Raw genomic sequence first — 25,596 nt, forward strand, 5'->3', positions numbered from 1 at the left:
TCTGTGGCAGGAGGTGAGGATATATAGGCTTTAACACATCCATTCAGATTTAACTACCTTTTCAGGAGAATATTTAGAAGTACCTTCTCCACATAAGAGGTTTTCTATTGCTAGACATCCTGAAAATGAATGTGCTGCCTCGGGGCAAATGCAGTATCTTCTTACTGCTCATAATATGGTTACTTTAAATCTTCCACCTTTGTTGAGAAAATTATCATCCTTGCTGAGGATCCCTTGTTGAGGATCCCTCCATTAGTCTATCAGGGAGGCGGTTAGTAGAAAAGTAGATGAGTCATGTGAAGCCTTGTGTCTCTTAGTGCATGTTTGCAAACCTAATTTTAGTCAGTCTACTCCATTCTACTCTGCCAAAATTAGATAACATTGTTACAGCTATGCAAGTGTTTAAATCAAAAAGATTCTCCTGATAAATATAATTAGGAAAAGCCATTCCCTTTAGCTGTATTTAGCTGTATTCAGTCATGGATCACAAATACATCCATATTTTTTTTTTCCTACAAGGTACCTAAATTTTGGTTTCTAAGACTGCTCTCAGACCCACTGGCTTCAGCAGGCTTTGTGCCACATCTTTAACTCTACACATATCAAAATGTGTGCCTGACATTTCCTGTGTGTCTTCCTGCTTAAAACTGATTGTTACCACTACAGTGTTCTGCCTGCAAATTCCCTCATGAGGCACAGCAGCACTTCTGATAAAGATTTCTTGACTTGCCAGGAAATTGTCCTGTTTACTGTTAATTTTTGAGATTTCGCGCGGAATCCATTAGATTTGTATTTGAGCACCTCTTACCAGTGAATCTTACCCTTTTGCCCTTGGGAAGCAGGGGATCTGACAGACAGAGGTGTTTTTATGGTCACAAACTGAAGTAAACATGGATTAGGACAGGAGCAGAACCTGATACAAAACATCAACAAAACACATCTGAAAAGGAAGAAAGAAACTGATAGCTTTAGCAAATTGACTCTTAAATACTGCATCTGATGCCATTGCAGCAGGCTTTTAGCAGTATTTGTTACTTCTGATTAGATTTGTTAGATGTACTAGATGACAACAGTCTATTTAAATATCCATTCATAGTCTTGCTCTAGTGTGTTTTAGAGTCCTGTGGGTATTATATTTGGAGTTGTGGGGACACACACAGCCTCTCTTCTTTCTTCCTGGAACTTCTGTTCTGATTTGCCAGCCATGGCACTTTGCTCCTGGGATCTCCTTGGCTTTTTGTCTAAAGAGGACCAGACGTGGAGTCTCTGGACTTGTGTTTCTCTCCAAATGCTCATGTTGGAGGAATGAACTTAAGTCACAACATCTTCTTTGCAAGATGAGACTTCTTGCTCCTTCCCTTTCCTCCCAAACACATCATCTGTCTGCCAGCATGGGTTATCTCAGAGCAAGGTGTGCTGCCTGCCTGTGGAAGAGGTGGCTAACTCCAAACTGAAGAGAGTGATTGCAGTGGTTAAAGAGAATAACGAAGGCTGGCCTGTCCACTTGTGTACAGCCTGCATGGGGAACAAGTGACTCATGTTTGGACAGTATGTTACAGGCTTCTCACAGCTTGGGATCCCACAGTTGCAGCTGATGTGTGACCAGTCATCCAGTATGGCTGGAGTGTGGGGCGGTGGAGCAGGAAAAGTGCTGGGAAGTGGTCCAGAAGGAGACTACTGCAGGGAAAACCTCCTAAAAATGTATCATTTAGCATCATCTTAATGCCAAAGAGCATCATCTTATCTCACAGAGAGGAGTGAATGTGGGATCTTATCCTCTGGGATAAAAAGGGGTTGGGGAGTGCAGATTGAAATATCTCCCTCTTGGCCTTATTTATCCTTCAGACTTCTCTTATCCTGTGGGTTTTTCCCTTTCCTTCTGCTGCCAGTGTCCTGCTATGTGCCGAGGGAGGGCAGAGCCCTTGCTTCCATCGCACCTGTTTTCTGGGTAAACAGATTCACTGCTGTTGACAGTGGTCCACAAGCTCCTCAGTCTGTTAAAGTTCCATTTACATAAACAAAGCATATTTTCAGTTCTACGCAATGTTTGGCCATGGGAGCAGAGAGCTCTAGCAGGTGTCTTTAAGGCCTCTAGAAATGAGACAATCCCCAAGCAGAACATGCAGTGGGCTGGCTGCTTAGCTAATGGAAGCTGGCCAGCATCCTCTGGATTTGACCCAGGACAACTAGATTAACACAACACCAAAAAAGCCCACTTGTTTTCTTTCTAACCAGCAATGTCCCCTTCTCTTCTATCTCTCAGCAATCTGTCCTGCCCCCTTATCTTTCCCCAGCTCTCTTTTTCTCATCTTTTCCCTCCTTCCTCCTCCCACAAGGATCAGAACTACAAACACACCAGTTGCTAGTCTGGAGTAACCCCAGAACAATTTTGCCTTCCTGCCACTTAGATATTCCAGGAAGCAAATGCTGTCTTTGGTTTTGAGAAAGACCAGTGGAAAACCCACAAGAGGCAGGTGAACTCCTGTCACACATGGGTATAGCAGCTCTGTGCTGGCACCAGTGAGTTGTGTAGGAGAAGTGTTGGGATGGCCCTGTGGGAGTGATCCTGTGGTCCTGGATCTTCCAGCATGTGACACTGGGAAGAGCTTGAGAAGCACAAGGCCCTGGTGCAGCACATTAGCAGGTCTCATTCCTGGACTGCATGTGCTGGCTGGGCAATTGCCTTTTGGTGGTGAAACTCCATCTTCAAGTCCTACTGAAGGACCCGTTAGAGTTATTCCAGGTGGTTATTCCTAGAGAGGACTGAACAATTTTGCACCAATTTTGCATCAAGTGTATTGCTGCATGAGTCTGCTCAGATGGGAGGGTATCACCTGTCAAGCACTGACTGACTTAGGAAATAAAAAGAAAAATCTTTATTTTCAGGATTTATTTTGATTGGATAAAAAAAAAGAACAGACAGTTAAAGAAGACATTTAAATGGGAAACAGAAAAGGTAATGGAGTTAATGAGATTAAAAATTGATCTTGAATAGTGTGTATTAATTTATTTGTATTTATCCTGGTGTCTCTGTTAGTGGGACATTATTAATGGCATACTCAGCAGGTGTGGCTAAAATTAGGACTTTTTATTTAAAAAGGGTTTTGAAATATGAAACACAGCAGGAAGAACAGATGTTGGAAAAATTGGAGGCCAAGAAAGCCATTATTAGACTATTTTCTGCCTTCAGTGGATCTGATTACATGATCATTATTCTGAGCACTGTTTGGAAAAGGTAGGAGATTTCTCCTTGAAGTCTTGCTACAGATGTTGAGATACTTCTATAGCTGTATGTTAATGTATGGCTGAGCAGCCTTCAGGAGTGGGAGGAAGTTCTACTTGATTAGAAGCAGCATCAGGTGGAAAATCGTGAATGAGATCAGAAATCAGTGTCTTTGTTAATTGTGAATTATGGATGAAGGTTTTTCTCTGCTAGTTTTATATCTTTAAAAAAGAATTGTTAAAATCTGCCTTCAATTAAGAATATTTTAGTAAATTCTTCATACTGGGTCTTGAAGTCAAAAAAGAATGCCTGCTTACAGAAGAGGTGGAAGTCAGAAAGTTGTTCGTGTTTAAGTGTTGAACCACCATAGCCTCTTCCTGCAGAAGCATGGAGAGAACTGCACTAGTTCCTGCTAGTTCTCCTGCATTGGCTGAGTAATGTGAATTCAAAATTTGCAGACTGAATAGAACAAACATAAAGTTTTGGGGTTTGTTTTCTCTCCCCCTCCGTGTTCTAATTATGAATAGAATTATGAATAAAAATGTAGCCTGGTAGCATTAAAGCTATGGAGGAGACCAAGCTTAAAGTCTGTCAGCTCAGTGTTATGGCAGATGATATTGTATATTTATTTTGTAGTATTTTAAAAGTTAATTTTTAGATGGAACTTAGGGAGTTATGTAACTTATTCTTGTGTGCTATTAATTAAAATTCAAATTTCCGTTGCTACACAGTGTGACAAATCAAAACCAGGAAAGAAAAATCTATGAAATGCAAAGTGTACGTCATTCATTTTTTTGCCTAAGTTAATGTAAAAATTAAAAATTCTGAATACAAGTGTGGTTAATCTGTGTAATTGCTTATTGCATTTCAATACTGAATAAAGTATTCTGGTGCACCTAAGGATGCACCAAGTTTCTTCTAACCAGTAAGAGTTTCCTTTGGGAAAACACCTTAAAAAATCACAAATGCAAACCAAAATGGCAATAGTGCAGGACACCCTGTTTTAATTAATCTTACTGATTTATACCATAATTATAACTTACTGCTTTTGCAAGAACAACTTGTGGGCCCTCTTGGAAATGAAGGTGGGCTTGGAAGGAGCCTGGGCAGTGGGGAAGGAGGTGGTACCCCAGGCTGCAGCACCCACCCCAGCTCACTGCACCTCTGCATGACTTTCTCACTTCCAGAGAAGAGAGTTGGCTTTGACAGAGCTCAGACCCAAGGCAGCTTCCGCAGTGGTTGTGAAATCCCACTCTGCAGCCACCCCACAAGACTGGCCTTTGCTTTTGTTAGAAAGGTTTTAAAGTATCCCAAATTGGAATGCAACACTTAGTTGCTACATTAATTTGAAATAAAAGGTTTGTTATGGCCAAAAATGATGGTTTTCATTTGATTCATCTGTAGTAGCGCAATTTTTCTGTTTTCTGTACAGAGAAATCAATCAGCATCATGTGCTGATTTCTCTTTATGCTTGTTTATTGTGGTGTGATGGTTTGTTCTGCTTTCAAGTGTCATTAATCCCCGAGAAGTAAATCAGAGTTTCTGAATAAGCTTTTCTTTGTCAGGTTTCACTGGGCTTTAATCCTCAGCATCGTTAAAAAGGCTTTTCTTTTTCTGGAGAATTACAGCATGCAGACAGTAAAAGTTCAGACATTGTAGTTGTCACCTGTTAGTACTTATATTTCTCTTTTCCCCTTCTCCTTCTGCCATATGTAGCTGTCTAGGGCTTGGGGTGAGATCCAGACAGAGGGGTTTGACTGAAAAGGGTGAGCAGAGGAGGAGCTGTGCTATAATCTGGTCTGGAGCTCCTGTCTGATTCTGGCTTTGCCACTCGCCCGCGCAGTGGTTTTGAGTGAGTTTCCCGGCATCACCAGCTGAAAATAACCACACATAGCATTTAGTCCTGGGTGCTGTAGTCGCCTGTCTCCATGCAATGGAAAATTTAGGCTTTCGGTGCAGGAAGACTTGCTTCAGAGCTGACAGCAAGACAGAAGAGACTCATTAAAACAAAACAAAACAAAAAACAACCCTCAGTAAAACCACCATGCCAAGAACTGCCACAAACCACGTTTCCTCCCATGCTTCTTTACCTGATCTTCCCAAGCAAAGACTGTAGCACATCAGCCAAGAGGCAAATAATTAAAAGCATTCCCATACTGTGTCCCTGAGAGGTGTCAGCAGTGAAGAGTCCTGTTTGATGGATGGTTGAGCATTTAGGAGAGGGGGACAGATTCTCTTCTCTCTTCCCTTCCCTTCCCTGTTTCTGGAAAATGCTTTCAGAGTATTGTGTGCTGGCCCCAGATTAATTAAAACAAAATTTAAATATGGAGGCTGCATGTGTCAGAAGCAGTTTTTCACTCTAGCTGGCTCCAAAGAAAAAACTCCAGAAGGCCATCAGGCACTTGGACAGGTTTCATGCCCGGAAAGGTTGCTGGTGGTAGAGGTCCTGCTCCATTGGAAACATGGGATGCTCTGGTGGCATTTGAGGCAGCGATAAACCCATGCACAAAGGCAGAGGAGCCCACACAGAGAGAACAGCATCCATTAAAAGCTTAAGATTTCACAGGAGGAACTGGATTTTTTTGTAGGATTGTGTAAACTTTTTGCTTTCTACTTTGTCAAAAGGACTCATGACCTGTACAACAACAGTTTTTTGCAGTTTAGGGCAGAATGCACACCTCACACCTCATAATTATGCTGCACTGCTGTGATTTTCTTTCTGGACTTCTTGTTTGTGGGTTTATATCTAAAATTTCCACTTAAACAAATTTAGCTTGATGAAAATATCAATCAGCCTTGGTTTGGGAGAGGGAGAGAGCCTTTCTGTTGACTGCAGAGTGATTGAGATGCAGGTTCAGACACTGAACTTGGTGTGGATGTGTGAGGTGGATGCAAAATGAAGTATGAGATGGGCAAAAGGATCTCTGAGGAGAACAGCTGGGTATAAAAAGGCATAGATGGGGATATCTTGCAAAATCCTTAGAAATGCCTCTGATGTTGGAGGGATGTCTTTGTTGCTGGATAGAATTTGCTGTTAGATTTAAAGAATGGTCATTCACTCTATGATTGAGACCACTACAAGGGATAAAAAATGAAATATCTGCTTCATGCTGTCCTGAAATGTACCCTCCAATCTGCAAAAATAAAAAAAGAGCTGATGACTTTTCAATATGTATTGAATGTTTTATTATAATATCTACTATACACAGAAAAACCTTGTTAAAAACTCCAGAAAATATAAATTACATGCTATGAATAGGTAAATGATCCCTAGGCAATAATGTGTGCTGAATAACCTTTGTACCTTAGCAAGCTGCCAGATCTGCAGTGAAATCTGGTAGCTGAAAAATGCATTGGGTTTGATGCTGCACCTGGCTCTGGACATGGAGAGCAAGATCAGTCAGCCCTGGCAGTAGGACCACTGTGTGGAGGCTGACACTGGAAAAGGTTCAGCCACAGCATCTCAATGCAATTGGAGAGCAAATTGTTGCTACAAAACAGTGTCAGGACAAGCTGATTTGGCCTTCTCCAGTCCCTTCATATTCTTTTTTAAGAGCAAAGCAGCCTTTCAGGACCATTTGTTGAAAGCAGAATGTGCCACTGCTGCTAGGCTTGGAGGAAAAGACAAACCATCCTCTTACGATTAAGGATTAACACTGCAGCAGTGTCTACCAACACCAAGACAAAAGAACACAAACCTAACTGTGGGTCTTATTTTGGGCTTCTGAGTGTTTCTATCATTCTCTATGTCATCAGAGCTGTTTCAGAGCATATTTTCAGCTGTATCAGCCACAGTGGATATTTTAAAAAATTCTTTCCTATTATGCCATTCTGCTATTGACTGAAAAAAGGGAAAGGGTAAGGCCAGCTTTTGAAGGGATGCATACTCGGTCTGCTTCAATGAAATCAATGTTAGCCTCCACCTACTCTGGCCTGGGGTTGTTTTATGAACTACGTATCAGAAGAATGCCATATCATTACAAGTATTTGAAAATTATTCTCTAAAATCAATGTGCTGTTTTCTCTTAAGCTTGCATTTAGCAAAATCTTCGCAACATTTCCTTCCTCTAAAAAGGTTAATGGCTATTAATTATGAGAGAAATGCATCTGATGTTATTTTCTCCAGTGACATGGATTCATCTGTACTATGGCTCATAAATTCTGTTTTTACCATAGTGACATTCCAGAGGTTACAACCAAGATAAATTTATCTTGATGTACGCTAAGTTATTTATCCGTGGAAATACGGGGGTAAGGGAGGGTGAGCAAAATCTGGCTGCTGCTGTGGCCGTGCACACGCTAGAAAATCTGCTGGCAGCAAATACGGCACATGGTGAAAAGTTAGTTGGCCTGATTCTGTCTTTTCCAGAAAGTCAGAGAAACGGAGGCGGCCCCGAATCCCCTGAACCAGCAGTGCCGACCGCAAGGCACGTGGGCGTGCTCCGCGTGCTCATGCAGCTGGATACAGCATGGAGCACGCCCTGCCCAGCACCAGCCTTCACTCTTCATAATGTCAGCATCTCACAGACCCATGTGGCAGTCAGCTGAACAGGGTTTGAGTGGAAATGCAGCACTTCCAAATATACCTTTGGTGCCACACTAAAGGTCACCTCCGCTATCGCTCTTTCCCCTTTGTGTGACCCAGCATTGGGAAAAGCAGCTGCACTGGTGCTGTGGCCAGACAGAGAGAACCACACCGTGTAGCTCTAGGAACAGAAACATCCCTGTGTCCCTCCAATACCCAGGTGTTAGCTTCAGAACTGCTCAAGAGTCAGATCTTCATCCAGTGACATCCTCTCTCTCTGCTTCCCTCAACAATTGCTCATTGTGGACTTTTTATTTCTTTCTCCAGCGATGGTCTGCAGCCTTGAATTGTGCTAACAACACACATCAGATTGATGGCCATGCCACATGGGGTGGGGAGCAGGGGTACCTTTGTGCAGCCACCATCCTCCTCATGGAGATTAGAGTCATCAATTTCCATCTGCTGTGAGCATCAACAACATGATTCCTGGCTTTAGGAACATCAGTTGATTCCCAAGGCTGAGCGGGTTTTCATTTGGCAGCCATTACTCCACCCCCACCATCAATGCTATAAAAAGACATCAGCAGCAGGTAATTTGCTTTGGCTCTATAATATAGGAGCCTGAAATTAACATATTTTCCTCTACTACGTCAGATTGGTACCCAGATTGGTACCTTTTGAGACTTTACAGATGCCTTATAGCTTTCAATCCAATGGCACAGCCCTCTCTTTTGCTGGCTAATCAGAAGCATTATAGTTCAACACTGGTTTTGGGGGAAAAAAGAGGAAGCTTCAAACCTTAATTGAACATGGTGTGAACCAAGCCTGAAATTTCAGGACAATAGGAGAAGCAGATCCATTTGCAGGGCAGTAGGCTCACAGCTTGTTGCTGTTATCCTGCACCCCATCCAGCAGCACCAGTCCCTCCTCCTCAACCCTGTTTGCTTGTGACTCTTCCTGTGTATTCCCCCACCCCCTTCCTGCTTGGCTTCAGGCTCAGGGTCTCCGTTCATACGTGTCCCCACTTCATAGCTGAGCTGGTCTGCAGCACACACAGTAGGAGCTGCTGCACTTTAATCTGAATTTGAACATTAATTTCTGTCAGGGAAGACCTTTTCCAGGGTAGAGAGGATGGGTGGGGATCCTGACAGGGTAAGGGGGACACCCTGGAGGAAGCAGCTGGGGACTGTGGAGTTGAGGCTAATCCCTCCTGAAACGTCAGACCCCACAGGCTGCAGGTACATCTCTGGTGCAGCCGGTAGATCCCTAAGCTGAATAGCTCTGAGCTGAACCTTGTGAGGGCTTTTCAAACACTCATTCCCCAAGTGCTTCTAAACAATGCCTGTGATTAGTCCAGAGCCATGACTATTAACACTTGGAGGAGGAAGAAAGGCTTAATAAACCCGAATGTGTTTGTTAGCAGTAATTCACAGCAGGGTCTGTGGCTGAGCCTGCCAGCTGCCACAGTCTGCACAGGCTGCATTTAGCCAAGCCTAAAAGCAGGAGCAGTACTGACTCTGGAGAAACCTACTGCTCCCTCCTGTTGTCTACAGAAATGAATTGCTTTATAGTAATGCCTGGAAATTGTGTGCCAGTCACATGCTAAACAGATAAACAGCAAATAGAGTACTGATTTGTTCAATGAATTTCCAAAGTTTTCTCACTGAGGTATCATTCTCTTGAAACTCCTATTGAAAAAGGGGCTGATTCCTCCCTGTATTCTTCCAGGTGGTGGTTTGTCCTGTCAGGGACTATGTAGAGCACTATCACTCAGGTGTCATATTATAACACTTAGTTGTGCAAGTGCTAACTGCAGTACTGGAAAATAGTGTTTATTTCTTTTCACCATAGGATGTTCTAGATCCGTCAGGAGCTGCAGGTGTTCTAGGATAACCATGGCTTGTTCCTTTTCTTGCTAGTGCTGAGCCTGCTGTGGCTATGAGAGATCTGACTGGTGACATGGAGGAGGTGGGTCTAGGACACCACCAAAATGCTGAATAAATGTCCTAACTGAGCTGTGCATGGGAGCATTCCATGGGCTGATTCTGTCCTTTCACAGGCTGAGTCTTGGACATATTCAGGGAGGGCGTTTACATCATCCTTAAATTCTCTACTGCAGTGTTAATCTAGAGCTTTCCACCCAAATATTCTCTGTGTTGGCTCCAAAGTGATTGTTGCTTTTGTCCCCTTCTCCAAAGATACAGTCTCAGCTGTGTTCTTCAGGAGACCTTCCTCTGAGAGCAGAGGAGTGAATCCATTGACAGCAGGAGTTTTGCATTTCTGACCTCACGCATTTGGGTCACTTTAGTGCCGATGTACCTGCTGTGTCACTCACCTTGGCTCCCTTCTCTTGCCCAGCCAGATGTAAAACCCTCTGCTGTGGCCTCATGTCTTCTTGCTGTCATGCCTATGCCTACCCTTTGTGCTGGTGTTTGTTGTATCTGCCTCTAGAGCCCCGAAATTATGCTTAAGTAGTCTGATTTTTGGAGCAGGGAATTTCACGGAATAGAATGGAATTTGTCCTTGCAAATGAGGAAAAAACTTCCTACAAAATCAATGGATTTCTGTCAGTGTAAAATGAATTTGAGGGGGAAGAATCTCCTTCCTTCCTCTTCATGCCTCCATCTTTTTCCCTAAACTGTTGTAAACAGCAAAACTGCTTCTGGTAAGCACTGTCCTGGCACTGGAAATGGCTTTCTGTGGCTACTTACAATTGATGTGGAGATCGATAGAGAATAGCAGCAGTTGTGCAATGAAGAGTGAATGACATGAAGTTAACTTTTCCTCCCCTGGTGGGATGTATAGTGTACTGTGGCCCTGTTTCCTTATCTTCTTTATACAAGGGTCATTTCAAGCTTGATTTTTCTTGATTATCAAAAAAGAAGGTATAGATTTTACTGTACTGAAGCAACCCAAAACGTTGCTGCCGTTCAGAGGTGTGTCTCTTCATAATCTACCCTCCAAGCACATTTGCAGGCTCACAGATCCTTTCACCATAATGCATTTTAAGTTCATCTTGTTACCTTTCACACACACACATATATATATGTCCTTGTGCTGTGTTTGGAGCTGCATGGGGAAGACAGATGATCTTCATGTGCCTTCCCTTAGAGCAATACTGGCCACATGGGATGTCATGAAAAGGAAAGTGAAACAGTCTTAGAAAGCTGGGGAAAAAAATTAAAAGCATTAAGAAAGTAATGGGAAGCATTTTGTGCGATCTACATATAAACAAAATGTATCCCATTTAAAATGTCTTTTTTCTTATTTTTTTAAGCTTGGACAGCAGGATGCCTGCCATGTTAAATTGTTTCCTTCAGAAGTCATTGGCAGTAGCACTTGTATTGAAGTGGCTTTGAAGGCTGGACTGAACAGCAAGATAAATGACAGTTACATTTTTGGTTTGTGCATTATCATATTGCTCTAGTTCAGCTTAATGAGTCAATTATCCACTTACAGAAATTAATTACAAAACAGGCTCTAAAAGTGTTGGGGATGGGTTCTGTCGAGCCAGCATCATGTTGTGGGATGTGATGAGTGATGCTGAGCCTCTCTCCATCTCTGTGCCTGTAGGCGACTCCTTTCCTTGGGACAGAGATGGTGAGAATGGAAAACTTTGTGCTTGGACTGCAGTACAAAACCTTCTGTCAGGCTGTTGTATTTCGTGTTCAGCTTCACCTTGGGTAAAAGCGGGCTTGGGAACATCAACAGCATCTTGGGGGAAAAAAATCTGGGAGGGGTTTGGAGCTAATTGAGCTGCAGCGTTAAGGGCTTGCTGTCATTCTGGGGTACTTGGGTGCTCACAGAGAGGATTAACTGCAGGGATTCTGATCTGTAAGGCATGAAGTGCCTGTCTGTTGCTGTGGTGCATCTCATGTCAAGGGAATGGGATACAATAGATCAGAGTTAAATTAAAACACATTTCATGTATTTATAAATGAGCAGTTGTATCTGTTTTCCTGCTTTGGTGAACCTGACACATATGAATGTACAAACCTCAGTCTCTGGCGGTTGGTATTATTTTAATAGTAAGTGAAAAGCCCAGAGAATATAAATTGCTTGTGTTCCTTCATGAGAAAACTGGATTATATAAACCTGAAAAGAAACACTATACTCGGCAGAATAAAACTGATTCATGTATTGCATATTAATCTTTCATCATTAACGCTGATTGAAGTTGGGGTTGGTTTTTGGTTTGGTTTAGTTTTTTCTGATTTTGGAGTTGTTTCTTATTATCAGTAAAAGAAGTTATGCATTGAATTGATTTTTTGAATATTTAAAGGCTGAATCGTGCATTGCCATGAATGCTGTGATCTTTAGAGGCACTGACAGCTTTCCCTCTGGCTGTTAACATGTCTGCTTTATACAACACAAATGTCAACATCACTACTCCTCTAATTAGAGCAGTAGGTCAAACAGTGTCTTTGTCTGCAGAGGAACCCGAGCCATTAGCCATGTTAAGAAGAAGCTCCTTTGTTAAGCTTGATTTATGTTTCTGAGGTTTGTTTTATCCTGTGGCAACCTGCAAATGCTGTTTTCAGAGTGGGGCATTTTTGCTGACTGCAGAAAGGGAAATACACAGAAGAGATTGTCCTTCCACCGATTCAGCCTCCGCCTGAGCTGCAAAGCAAACCTTCCCCAGCAATCCAAGCTCGCCGCAGGTCTGGCCTATGTGAGAGAGTGTATTGCTTTAGTTTTATTCAAACACAAGAAGTGTATGTTCCCAGAGAGTTTAAATTATGACAGTACTGTAAGTTGTAGAAGGTTATAAAGGTAGAGAAATATAGTTCTCTCCCTTAAAACTGATGCAAGGAAAAATTGCCATCATCCTTGTTTGGGTTCTCTGCTGGAGACACCAGTTTGGTTTTGTCTTTTCTGATTCGTTTTAAAGTAGAATTTAGCATAATTTCCATAATGGTAAATCTTCCATTTAAGATCAAGAAAAAGTGTTGTCTGTCTTGAATATCCAAAAGATATGATTGGTATTTGCAGATCATCCTGTTTTTCTGATGTCTTCGATTGCTTCTCTTCCAATGCAATATGCATCTCTCAAAACTGAAATTGCCTTATGGAAACACACAGAAAATGATTTTTAAATAACCATGGGCTTAACATTTTTATTTCAATTTTTAAAAAATATTTAGAATTTTGTTTAAATATATTTTTAATAAATTCAGGGGTTTTTATGTAATACTTTTTATCTCTGTAGTCTTGGGTTTTAGTGGATAAGTAGTTGGTGAGTCTCCAGTGGAAATTCTCAGATTTCAGAACTGCAGGATTTTCCCTTAGAGTAATTAATAATCAACAGCTAACACAGGCATGAGCTACTGTATATGCTTTAATTCAGCTAGCTGTTTCTCTGGAAGGAGAGTGCCAGCAGTAGAGAGGAGATCACAACAGTCTTTCATCCTCAGAGACAAGCACATTGAAGAACAGTGCCAAGGAAAGATGGACAGTAAATGCTTTGGGTATTGTTTCTCTGTGTTTTGTTCTCATTAGCATTTGGCATAGCCACTTGTGCTTCCTTTCTCCTGCCCATTTCCTCTTCCCTACAATGCCATGTGGCACTAGCAGATCAGGGTGCTGTGAGTGACTCCTTACAGATGAAATATTCATTCGCCTGTACCCTCCAGCAAACCTGAAGCACATGGAGAGCATAAAGGACAGCATTCCATCATCCCTCCTCTAACCCATCCTGAGCACACAGTATGCCCAAAGCCTTGTGGCACTGGTGGGCACTGGTGGGCATCCCTTGCTTGTCTGGCACTGCCTTATCCAAGGAACTGCCTGTAATTGGTCCCTGGGGTATGGGCTGGGATGTGCTGCTTCCTCCACAAGAGGATGGTGTGGAGGGCTCTGCCTGCTGCCTTCCTACTGCTGCCTGCCAACTGCTCAAATGCTTTGCCTCTCCCTGAACACCCCTGCAAGGTGCTGAAACATGCTTTTAACTAGTGGGGGGAAGGTTCATCACATTGAATTGGTAGGTGGAAACCTGAAATGGCTGAAAGTGCTTGCAGTGTTGCAGAGAAAACTCTCTTCTCTCTTTCTCCTGTGCCCCCAGCACAGCACTGACATCTCAGGGGAGTTGAAGCTCTGGAGATTTTCTGTGTGTTGGAGGATCTGTGCTTTACTGCTATGGCTTTTGGGGTGTTTTTGGTTTGGTTTGGTTTTTTTTACATTTGCTCAGTGACTGTCATTCTGCAGAAAATTAAAGCTGTTCATTACCCCAGAGAGAAGCTGTATTTACAGATTTATGTTGCCCTTCTCTGAAGAGATAGTGCTGCTTCTGCCAAATTAGCTGCAGCAGATCTATGACCTGGAGGCTGCTCTTCAGTAGGCTGGAATTAAACCATCCAACACATATCCAACATAAACACTGCTCCTATAATGAAGCTCAGATACAGGATACCAGGTGCCAAGTCTTCCTCGGATTTTAGAGTCTTACCTAACATATATTTAGAAATCCCAGTCTTAATGCTAAATACCAAATGAAACTGAAATAATGGATTTGGGTTTAATTTGTTTTCATTACTGCAGCACAGACCTATGACTTTCAATTAGGTTTTCCACTTCATATTCAAAAAGACTAAGCATACTATTTCCTCTTTTCTTTTCCAGAGTAAGAATGTCCTTATGTGTGCACCATAACATTGCAGATGAAAAGCATGAAATAATTTTGACTGTTGTGTGTGCATAAAACAAGTTTAATATGGAGATCATACATAAATACAAGTTTCTTAGTTTGCATAATAGTTTGGCTCCTATTGACTCGGTACAAGTATTTCCTGAGGGCTATCCTGACTCTTGATCAAGTTGATGCTCTCTGTTCCTCTAACAAAGGAGACACAGAGAGGGTCACGGATGGCTACCAAATTGGCTAGTAGCTTTAGGAATGAGCTGGGGAGCTCTCCTGGTTTGGAAACCTGAGTCTCCCCAGGCTTCACACTAAAGATAACGTGTTAGCCATGCTGGCTGTACCCTGGTATTTGCTGGTCACCCTGCTCAGCAGGAAGCATTCCTCTCTCTCCTCACCCTGCAGTGCTGGCTCTCACACAGCTCCACGCAGTGTCTCTAAAGGCACACTTCATTGCATGCTGTGTTATGCTTTATTATAATGAGCTGGGTGCTCATTAAAGCTTCACAGTTATAAACAGAGCTGTAATTTAGCTTGAGGGACACTGTAATATTAGTTTGACACCTGGAAGCTAACCTTATCTCAAGCTGGGTTGTGTCAAAATGTAAGGAAAGGTACTTATTTGTAACAACTGAAGTGGATGATAGAATTGCAAATGTTTATCAAATGTACAGATGAAAAAGTGAAGAAAAATCTAAGCCTACAAACCCCCTCTCATTCTCTCTGGTCATTCAGCCAGCCTTCTGCTTCCTGGCTCTTTGGTGTCATGGCTGAACAGAGGGATTCTGCCCTCATCCTCTGCTTTCAGAAAGTTTCCATTCCAACAGAGCAGACTCAATCCTGAGAGACCTCCAAGGGTTTGCATCACACTCCCTTTTCCTTTGTACATTTACGCAACCAACTAAATCAGGAGGCCACTATTAATTGTTCCTGATAAAACCATGGTCTGCCTCCCCTCTTTGGAGCTTCAAGTGCTGCTCTGGCAGGAAGGTACCACACTGCTTCCAGCTCTGCCCATGGTTTCTGCTGCTCAGGGCAAAGGGGCTCCATCCACTGAACTCCATCTTGCACAATGTCTATGGTCTAAGACAAGAACAGACACATTTAAAGCATGTCTCATTTTTGGCATCTGAGATCACCCTGTGGTGATGCTAAGTTTGAAAAGACTGATCCCAAAACCTGTCTTGAAAGGGTGCGAATAGAATAGAACAGAACAGAATAGAATGAAATAGGACCAGTAAAATGGAATTTGCAGCAAGCCCCTGTCTTTTCTGAGCTTTATACTCATCCAGAGGCTTTTCAGTTGACCCTGAACCAGCTAACAAAGCAAGTGTGGTAATGATGTAGCAGGGAGTGTTGAGTCTCAGAGCCAGTTTGGTGAGTGTGGATGTGCATGCTGCTGAGTGAGAAGTATTCTGCCTGTTTTCTGCGGGGGTTCTGTTAAAAACTGCAGTGCCTTAAGACTCCAAAATCAGAGCTGGGCACTGAGCATGGCAACAGTGTGCACAGTGCCTCAGGCATGGCACAGACCAAGACAGCCTGCATAGAAAGCAAGATATAGAAAACCTCATTTATCAGCATGTTTTATTCTTATTCTCATTTTTTAAATGGTGTGAACCTAACTCTAAGTGGCAGTGGAAGTGAGAGACCGAAAGGAATGAGGCATCTGGCTGTGCTGGCACACCAATTCATAGCTCTTGCTTTATTCTATTTTCCCTTTTCTCTTATTCTGGGACAGGTGGGACAAGCACTGAAGAGCAAAACACCTCTATCTAGAAAAGATATGGGGAGGGATGGAAAACCAGGCAAATGATAAAGAGTCCACAAGTTATGTAACACCAAACTGGGAGTTAGAAACCATTCCCTGTGTAGGCTACCATGCCATCAGAATGAGGCAGGGAAGTTCTGTTTTCACACATCATGTATTTCAGACAAGCGTTCCCCAAATCCATGGTCTGATTTCCAGCTGTGGTTGTATTATAAAGTGAATACGGACCATGGTCTGGGTGTTAGGAGCCAGTCATCCCAGGCAGAAAGAGATGAGACGGGCAACGAAGGCAGAAATATTGAAGAGGGAAGGTTCATGGCAAAAAAAGCAGTCAGTGTTAAGGAAAATGGTTCTTTGAAGCTTATGCTTCCTAACCCAGTTCCAGTGCCCTTCATGGGAATGTGAGCTGGATTTGATTTGGGCTCTCGGAGGTCAGTGCTTTATCCACTAAGCTGTAACTGCCTAAACTGAGTGCGCAGCCCAAGAGATGATTGAGAGCTTTGCCTGGTTTCTGCTCTGTTTGCACTTTGGGGAGTTGGTTTCAGCAGACCAAATAACGCTGTAGCATTGCTCAGATGATAACACACCAATTATAAAGTCCACTGTGAGGGATCTGGCTGTGAGCTGACTGAAGGGTTCTGTATCGCTTTTGATTTTGGTAAGCTCTTCGGGTCGTAGAGAGAAGACAGGGTGTGATGTAGGGCAAGACATCCAAGGCTATGGCAAATTATTAAATCTTTCAAAACTCTTGTGCTATTTTGGGTTTTTTAAATTAAAAATTCAATCATAATGCAGCTTTGAATGCTGCTTTCCATATTCTTGTTGGGGCTGAGAAATAATGGTTGATGCACTTGAAACAGGAATTTGCTTTTTGATCCCACCTGGCTGTGGATTTTAGCATTACTGTGGAGGCTGGACTGCCTTAACACTGGCCCAGTGGAAGATGCACTGCAGGTGTTATGTTACTCCTTAGAAATCCTCAATGACCTTACCTCAGTCCTCAGTTTGTGATCTTGGGAGATGGTGGAACTGCAGAAGGTTCAGAAAGCCATTAGCAGGAACAGCGAGCCGAGTTACTACTGAAACTGTCCCCATTCTCTGTATCCTTTCTCTTACCTGTCCTTTCTGTAATTTGTTGATTTGTGAGTGCTTTTCATTTCTCTTTTTAATTTTTTTTCCCCAAAACATTGTATCAGTAACGCAAAAGAACAGTTTTAAACATTTCAGTGCTGTTATAATAAACCCAGGGTGCTATTATGAAAAGCACGTCTTGACAAAGACAGAGGCTGTTGAACACTCCCACTGTGTAATGGCTCAAGGGCTGAACTTTTATGTTGAGCTTTGGATGGAAGGGTTATCTTTTGACAAGTCTGAAGTGCTGACAAAAACCCCATATATTTTAGGCAGTGAAAAGAATGCCAGACAACTAGAAAGTTGTACTTTTGGAAGAAGTCTGTCATTCTGATGCTGGTTTTGAAAGGGACTGTGCATGCCATTGTGGGTCATGAGATGGACAAACTGGTGAGGATACCAGTGGAGATGAGCAGCAATTCTTTGGGAAGCCCTCCCTACCAACCTGTCTTTAGTTTGCTTTCCTAAGAAAATAAGGTTTATGCAGTTGCTTCACCTGCCTGCCCATCCTCTTCCTTCTCTCTACCACCTTCCCAGTAGCTGACCAGCAGATTCAGAAGTGTCAGCCTAGTTTGACAGAGGAATAAAAGTCACTGGTTTATGAGACTCACCAAGTGGATGGAGAGGAGAGGGATTCAATCTGGTGTCCTTTGTGAGGTAAAGGCAGGACACGGTCAGGCTGGGCAGCAATTTGCTGCCAACTTGCACATGTTTAGTAGATGCCCAACTCCTGAGAAGTGGCACTTTATGGTGTCCCTGCATGATGATGGGAAAGTCACAGAGGACATAGCACAGACAAGAAAATAATTTTGGAAGAGATAAGGGGGGAAGGTTGCTAGGAGAAAAAGGGTAAAAATCGTGGTAAAGCAGGAATACTTCTGCCATTATTTGACAAACACTGAGCACAAACAAGTCTGGTGCACAAATGTGCTCAGGGATTCTGTTTCAGTTTTGGCAATGAGAAAATCTTTTTATCTGCCAGGAAATGGGGAAAAATCTTTGCCAATAAATAATCGAAGGAGGGAAAGGAGAAAAGGGGCTGCCGGGATAATTTTTGTTTTAATAAGTATTGTCGGTAGTTTTGGACGAAGGATTTGCGTACATTTGTCCATTTGCAAGCTCTCCTTGTGTTTATTTTTACTAAAATAATCTGAAAATTTTCTTCATGTGTAATTTAGGAGACATCCCCCCACACTGATTACCACAATTAATACAGATTTTTAAGCAGAGTTTATTGACATTTGGTGCTGTTTTTGCCCACCTTCAAGAGGGTTTCACCTTTGCCCTGATGGAACACAAACAGTCAGATCTGCAATGTTCACTTTTTATCAGAATGAAGATAATTAATCTAAGTTGACGCTATGACTAAGTTGTGCAGCTTGTTGTTTATGCCCAGCAATAATTTGTTATTCTTCCCAGCCAAAGCATATCTGGAAATATCAGGGCCACAGTCATTGTCCATCAGTGCAGACTCTGGATTTAAGACGGGGCTTCAATAGACCAGTATAATTTACCTTGTTTTACTGCCTGACTGATCACACAGATGATATAAAAAATAAGTTTCGGCTGCAGCTGGAATGGCTAATTGCTAATAGGAATTTTGCCACCAACTTCAGCCAGGATAAAGCATGAATTGATTCATGCAAAGCTACCTCAGCATCGTGTTAAATGCTTTTAGGGATTATTGTAAGACATGAAAAAATGTGGAAGGGATATGGATGCTTTAATGTTGTTACAGGAGAGAGCTTCCCTGCCTGTGTGCACCACATTGTGTTACCTGGCAGTGAAAGATGTGGTGAGCTGACATGAAAAACTGCTGACTGTACCCATTCCACCTTCAGGGATCCTTCTGCAAGTTGAAGTTTCCCTGTGCCTGTAAGTCAGCTATTATTTCCAACCTGTCCTGTTCCAAGAAACATAAATATCAGGAACAAGGCTAGAGAAAAGGCAAGGCATTCTTCATCTTGGTGTGAACCTATTCCTCATCCTTCTAGAGCCTGCACAACTTCACTTTGAGCCCTGACTTTCTAGGGATGGGGTTGCTGTCTTGAAAAGTGCTTTCCCAAGGATTATCAAATTATATGCCCTGAACATCAGACAGGCACATGCCTTTAGAGAACTGCAAGTGATAAAAATACATTTAAGTGTGATTTCTGATCAGTTTTTGGTCAGCTGCTTCCTCTCCAGTCTCTTAAGCTGTGTTTACACGCTTTCACTCCAGCACCCCTTACATCAGAAAACCTCTCCTTATCTTCACACCTGCCATGCTGTACCTCACCCACCCATGTGCCCCTGAAGGGCTTGTGATAGAAACACTTCCATGGGCTTATGGTGCCCACAACATGCTATGGAGGTGTCTCATGATACAAGTATCTTATCTGTTCAGTAAAATATGATGCTTGAATTGCATTTCTTAATGATGGATAGCATTACATAGCTATGGTTAGTATCAGAATTGAGGCAGTGCTAGTTCTGAGTGAGAAGCTCCTAGTCTTCCTTTGGGACTATTGTGAAGTTGGAATTTCTTGTTTCAAATACAAACCCCAGAAATTTATATGGCCACGCCATAAATCAAGACCTACAAAAAAGTAATGTAGGTAGTTGAAAGGACCACTGCCTACAGCTGCTAAAAGCACTCATCATGGTTGCTAAACTTTAAGGAAAAATGCCAGCTGAAGGTGAAAATACATCAGCTGTGGAGCAATGTTGGGGCATAGCATATGCTTGGTGACATAAATACGAGAATGTTTTTCAGCTGATACCCCAAGTAAGTTTATATTTACACTCAGACCATGTCTAATAGCTCTTTAGATCAGGAGCATTGCTAAGCTTTAGCATAAAAAAAAAAAAAGTTATGTGGAAAAGCTGAGTATGCCCCTTAAAATCTGCAGTTAAGAAGAGGGCTTGCAACACTCAAAATCTCAGCTTCTGGAAAAGACAGGAGATGGCATGCCTCATCTGAGGTACTGGCGGGAGCAGTAGCTGCTCTTTCCCTGCTGCTGGAGCAGGTGTGGGTGGTGTGGCTGGTTCTAACTATAGGTACAGAGGTGCCTTCTGCCTGCAGCAGGGAGATGCCCATGCTGGCAGCTGCAGGGAGACTGCTGACATGGAGGCTTAGAAGATACAGCCCTTGGTATCACCAGCTGCCATGAAACAATGTGAAAATGTTTGTTTAATAAGGACTGTAAAATGTCCCTAGCACTCAGGACTCTTAAGTACTTTCATAATTTCAGGGGAACTTTTCCTGGCAGACTTTGATCATATTAAATAGATTTCCCATGATATCATAATGCTCCATTTGTTATAAATGTGCTGATTTGCGGATGTGCAATTAGCTGACTCAAGCAAAAAAGCATTATAGATATCCTGTGTATGAAGTGGCAGTTTATTTCTCTCCATATGGTCTATAACTTGTTCCATGCTGCTTACCGTGGGGTCTGGGCTTACTGCCCATTGCTCATCACAGTTTATAGAGAGGAAAATTGAAGGCAGCCATGGAGTTAATTCTTTGCAATACAGTCATTTCCTTAAGGCAATACCTGAGCTGTTTGCATCAGCCCAAACATCCCCTTGGAAGCAGGTGAGTCCTGACTATTCCCTCTGTGGAGTGAGGGTGAGATGAAATCATCTTAGCAAGGGGCACTGCATGAATTGAGAACCAGGGACTTCCCAGAAGGAAAAAACAGGGCTTCCCAAATCCTGCATAACTCGTGGCCTTTACAAGATTTTTTTTTTCCTGACATACGTTTATTTATCCCTACTTGAATGGCTCTATACAAATGGCTAAATCAAGTCCCTTTTAAGCCCATGGAAAGACTTCCTTGGACCTCAGCAGTGATGGGATTGCATCCCAAATTAATAGTCCCAAAAAGACTAATTTGCAAAATATGCTCAGTGCAGGATCAGTTGTTTGGCTGTTGAAGTGGCAGCTGGCACCTCACCTCACTGCACATTTTTAGTTCTTATAGTAGTAAGTGAGTGTATTCTACTCTCCTCTCTCATTTCTCTCCTGCTCTTTTCAAATGAGTGGGGAGCATGGAAAAAAAGAGATTTGTGAGAGCAAGGGCATACATTAACGAACAGGGTTAAACGTTCTGAGGACAAGGAATTTTTTTTGCCTCATCAGCATGTTTAACAGTTGCAAATCTCAGTGTATGAGGAAATGTCTTACATTCAAAGACTATTAACAGCTGTGAAATTAGATTTACAAATCTGAATATATAACTGCATATTTTACATGCTCTTGCATATCACTTGTGCATATATTCATGAAACTGTCTCGTAGTTTATGAAATTTGAGTGTACCATTTCAGTGGGAACTTCCAGATTTCTTAATCATGAGATCGTTAAATGAAAGACTTGCCATATGCAAATTTTGAAATTGGTGCAATAGAACACGATGCTTTTTGAGGATAACACAGAACTAAGCCCAACAGATATGTAAGTATAAATAGTTATTTGGAAGGTGTGAAACATTCTTATTAAGAAAAAAATACTTTAATCATGTCTACCTTCAAATAACTCTTAAGTGGGTACAGTTTTATATTATGATTGTGGTTTGGTTTTTTTTAATACCATAAGCGACAAATTCTACAGTGCTTCATTTCATTCTTAAAAATAGCCTGGGTTTTGTATTTGGAGATGAGTCATTTTGAGGCTGAGGCACTCACCCTTCTGGCTTAACCTATAGCTCTAAGGATTGAAAATACATAACATTATTGTCTTATACAAATCACGATTCATCTGGTAAGGAAACTCTACAAAAGAGAGCGAATACAATATTTGGGAGTCTTTGGAACATGAAAGCCGGGTACATGGCCAGCAGACGTGCTGCTTGGAAACCTATGGGAATATTCACTTAATTGCAACTAAAGCCTTGCTTCTGTGTTTAGGAATCCTGATCTGCTCACACAGATCTCAACACATGACTGAAATAATCTGTTTATCCAGCATATGGTTCTTTGTTAGGACTGGATAGAAGTCAGTTACTCGGTCTTGTGTGTCATTTGTCACAGGGTGCTGTGTCCTTCTAAGTACTCCCTGTCTAGTCCAGGGCCATGGAGGCATTTTAGCAATGCAAAGAGGTGATTAGAGGCACTTCTGCTGGAATGTATGCTGTGGTGCTTAATGAAATTAATTTGGCTTATGACAGGGGCATGGAGAGGCAGCCCTGGGCTTTGTCCTACTCACTGTCACTATTTCCCAGGGTGACATTGGATGTGTCAGTAGTGGCCTGCTCTTTGCTGTGCTTTCAGCATGCATGGTGCTAGCAGGAGGGAGGAGGCTGGGAGTCTCCAGGTGTGCTTGAAGGCATTTGTTAGGAGAACCAAATGTTTAAAACCAGGGTTTTCTAGCTGATATTATTGTAGCTGATATTTGTGTGTAAGGAGAATAATAGCTGCTTGGTTTAGCAGGAAAACTGTTCTATCTCATAAGTGCTGTCTCCTTACCCCCAAATCAGTGATCATATCTATCTCAGGCACATGGCAGCAGAGAAATAAAAAGGCTCCTCAAATCTTTGCTTAGTCCATCTTCTTGTATCCTTCTGCCTAGAACAGTGGAGTCAGTGTGGCTGATCTGGGCCATTAGTGATTTGTGTCTGTACTTACTTGGAGATGCATTTTTCAGGTTATGTCCTTTCCTAATACATGCAGTAAAGTACTACTTGCACTGATGTACTCTACAATAAGCAGTGTGTGAGCTGCCACTTGACCCCAAATAATGTCAGATTTTAAATTCATGAAGAGCAGGATTTTTTGAATGAAATAAGGTAGTGCCCAACATCCACACAGATCTCAAAGCAGAAAGATGTAGTGTCAGGAAAATCCAGCCAAATTGAAATCCCAAGAAAGTGATAATAAAATGCTTCATTAAACAGAAAAAATAAAAAGAGAAAACAAACCAAAAAAACCACTACAGAAAAAGCTGTGCTTAAATGTCAGTGAGAACTTTAATTCTTGTTGTCTTTTAAACTCCCCCCACCAAAAAACTGAAACTCTTCAGTCATACAGAGATTTTCTGCAGAGGAAGCAGAAACAGCAGCTGAACAGGCTGTGTACTACCAACTGTGAGCGCAGCCAGATTTTGATACCCATGTTTTCACTAGGTGCCATTTCAGCAGCAGTTTCTTTAGGTCTTTCAGTTGGACCATGAAAGTAATCTCTTGTAACAGGAAAGACAGTGAAGGTGAAAAGTGCTCTGCTTCCTGGCTTAGGTGGAGCAGCATTTGCAGCCCTTGCTCCCCAGCAGAAACTGCACTGAAAGGTTTGTGTAGCTGGTGTGCCTTGTCAAATTCACCCTATTTCTTACACATCTCTCTTTTTGCTATATTAAACAGGGATCTAAGGTTTTACAAATGTATGTTGCACTCTGAAACCACTGCAAGGACGTCAGGAATCATGTGCTCTCCTGAGGACTGGTCTCCTCAAGGCTCTGCAGGTTTTGCACTCATTAGTGGAGACTTCAGAGCCTCTGGTGCTGACTCCCAGAAAAAGCCTGTGTGCCTCCATGGTAAAATCATGGCTTCTGGCCATGTTTCCAGCAGTTCTTCAAGAGCTGAGAAGCTCTGCAGTTTGTGGGGTGCTTTGGGAAGTTACCTGGTGTCTGCACCCTGTGTCCTCTGCTCCAGGTCAAGTGTGGGCAGATGTGCAAAAGGCATCAAAGTAGGTGAGAGAGAGAAAATTTTGCACTGTGCTGTGCCAGTTAAAGTTTTGTGCTGGAGCTGGACCTCAGCAGGATGCCAGGTTGGCTGCCAGGCAGTGTGGGGCCCTCGGTACCACCGGGGCCTCTGGGTTTGGTTCTGCGCTGTGTAAATGCCCATGCCATAAATGAATAACAGCAAGGGGTTTTTTTCTGTGTCTGAGCTTTGTTTGGTTTTGCTTTTTCTTGGACAGTGGACCTGTGCCTTGAGAAAATATGCAAAAAGTTTTTCATATCCATGCCTCCAATGAGGCAACGACGGCGCATCTAATCTTAATCTATATTGTTTGTACTTTTGCTCAGTAAAGCAGCTATAAGAAATAATACATTTCTTCTTTAAAGTCCTTTCCCCGCCCCTGCTGTATAAGTGTTACTTCCTGCCCTCCTGCTCTCTCAATAGCGCTTCCCTTTCCTGTTTTGGTTATAAGCTTTCATAGAGACTCTTGGCTTGTCTCCCTGCCAAATTTGTCTTCTGCTCAGGTGAAATAGACTATTTGGATTTGAGCACACGTGCTGGATTTGAGCATATACCTCTGTGGGATTGCCTGACCAGGTCCTCCTCCATGGCAGGCACGTAAGTATCTGGGGACCGTGCCTGTTGGCAGGGAATTTGTTCACCAAAATTAATGTGACTGGATGTGAAGGAGAGCACATATTGTGATAAACACAGAAGGTTTGTGTTTTGGTTATAGCCTGGTAGGATAATTTATAATTGTATAAAATGGTAATTAAGCTTTTATGGCAATGCTGCATTAATATGCATCCCCTGGCAGTGAGGGAGAAGCTGACTTCATGAAGCGAGCGTTCCTTCATTCCTGATCTGCCTCCATCAGCTCAAGGGGAATTGTCACAGGTTTATTTACATTTCTTCTGGGATTGTAGGGAAACCAAGGCAAAGTGATGCCAGCATTAATGAGAGATCATTATGTTGATTTCCTCTGTTCACTTATGAGTCTGCCTTTCCTGGTCATTAGTTATGACTATGATCTTTCAAAGCCTTTATTTAAGGTATCATTCTGAAATACAGATGCGGTTGGCCCATGAGTGAGAGCCCTCAGTCATGTATTTTCACTTGACAGTTCAGTTTTGGGTTTTGCATAATTCATATTTTACAAGATTAGGTACTTCTTGTTTTTATTTCTGTAATTTAAGGGGGAAGGGAAATAGTTTGTATTAATAGCAACCCGATCCAGTCGAGTTGCTTTTTTACTGTTTTTGACTAATTGAGTTCCTGGTGTTTCTCCAGGACATTTACTTGATTCATTTTTAGGAAGTTCTAAGCATTTACTTGATATGTACTTTTAGGAACTCCCAAAGTGTATCATGAAGGTGATATGTAAAATCTGAAAGTGAACCCCACTTAACAGAAAGAAATTTTACATGATTCAAAGCATTAATGGAGCAGTGAAGTTCTTCCATTAGGAGACTCCATTAGCAGTCAGTTGTTGGAACTTGGAAGGAAAAGTTTCCTGGGGCATGGCCTGGCTCTGGGAGTCTCTCTGCCCAGCAGCAGTGGCACTTCTCTTAATCACACCACTTCCTCAGTGAAGTGCCTTTTTCAAAGCAGATCTCTTTAAGCATTTCTTAACATGCTGAGTTGAAATACTGATAGCTGG

The 25,596-nt window shown here is 42.3% G+C and overlaps 1 protein-coding gene across 9 annotated transcripts in view; it reads left to right on the forward strand.

The window, feature by feature from the left end:
* The window catches only part of EVL (Enah/Vasp-like), a 121,377-nt gene that overhangs the window by 18,982 nt on the left and 76,799 nt on the right, over window positions 1-25,596 (forward strand). The window contains exon 1 of one of the 9 annotated variants that reach the window (XM_042047946.1): window positions 24,403-24,554. The exons of the other annotated variants lie outside the window; for them this stretch is intronic. Within the exon in view, the coding sequence (XP_041903880.1) occupies window positions 24,544-24,554 (11 nt within the window). The 5' untranslated portion in view covers window positions 24,403-24,543. Of the gene's footprint in view, window positions 1-24,402; window positions 24,555-25,596 lie in introns of those variants that run through there. 9 annotated transcript variants of the gene reach the window in all.

The sequence above is a fragment of the Corvus kubaryi genome, unplaced genomic scaffold (genome assembly GCF_017639235.1).
Source record: "Corvus kubaryi isolate FWS band 111438036 unplaced genomic scaffold, C.kubaryi_AGA036_p1.0 66, whole genome shotgun sequence".
NCBI lineage: Eukaryota > Metazoa > Chordata > Aves > Passeriformes > Corvidae > Corvus > Corvus kubaryi.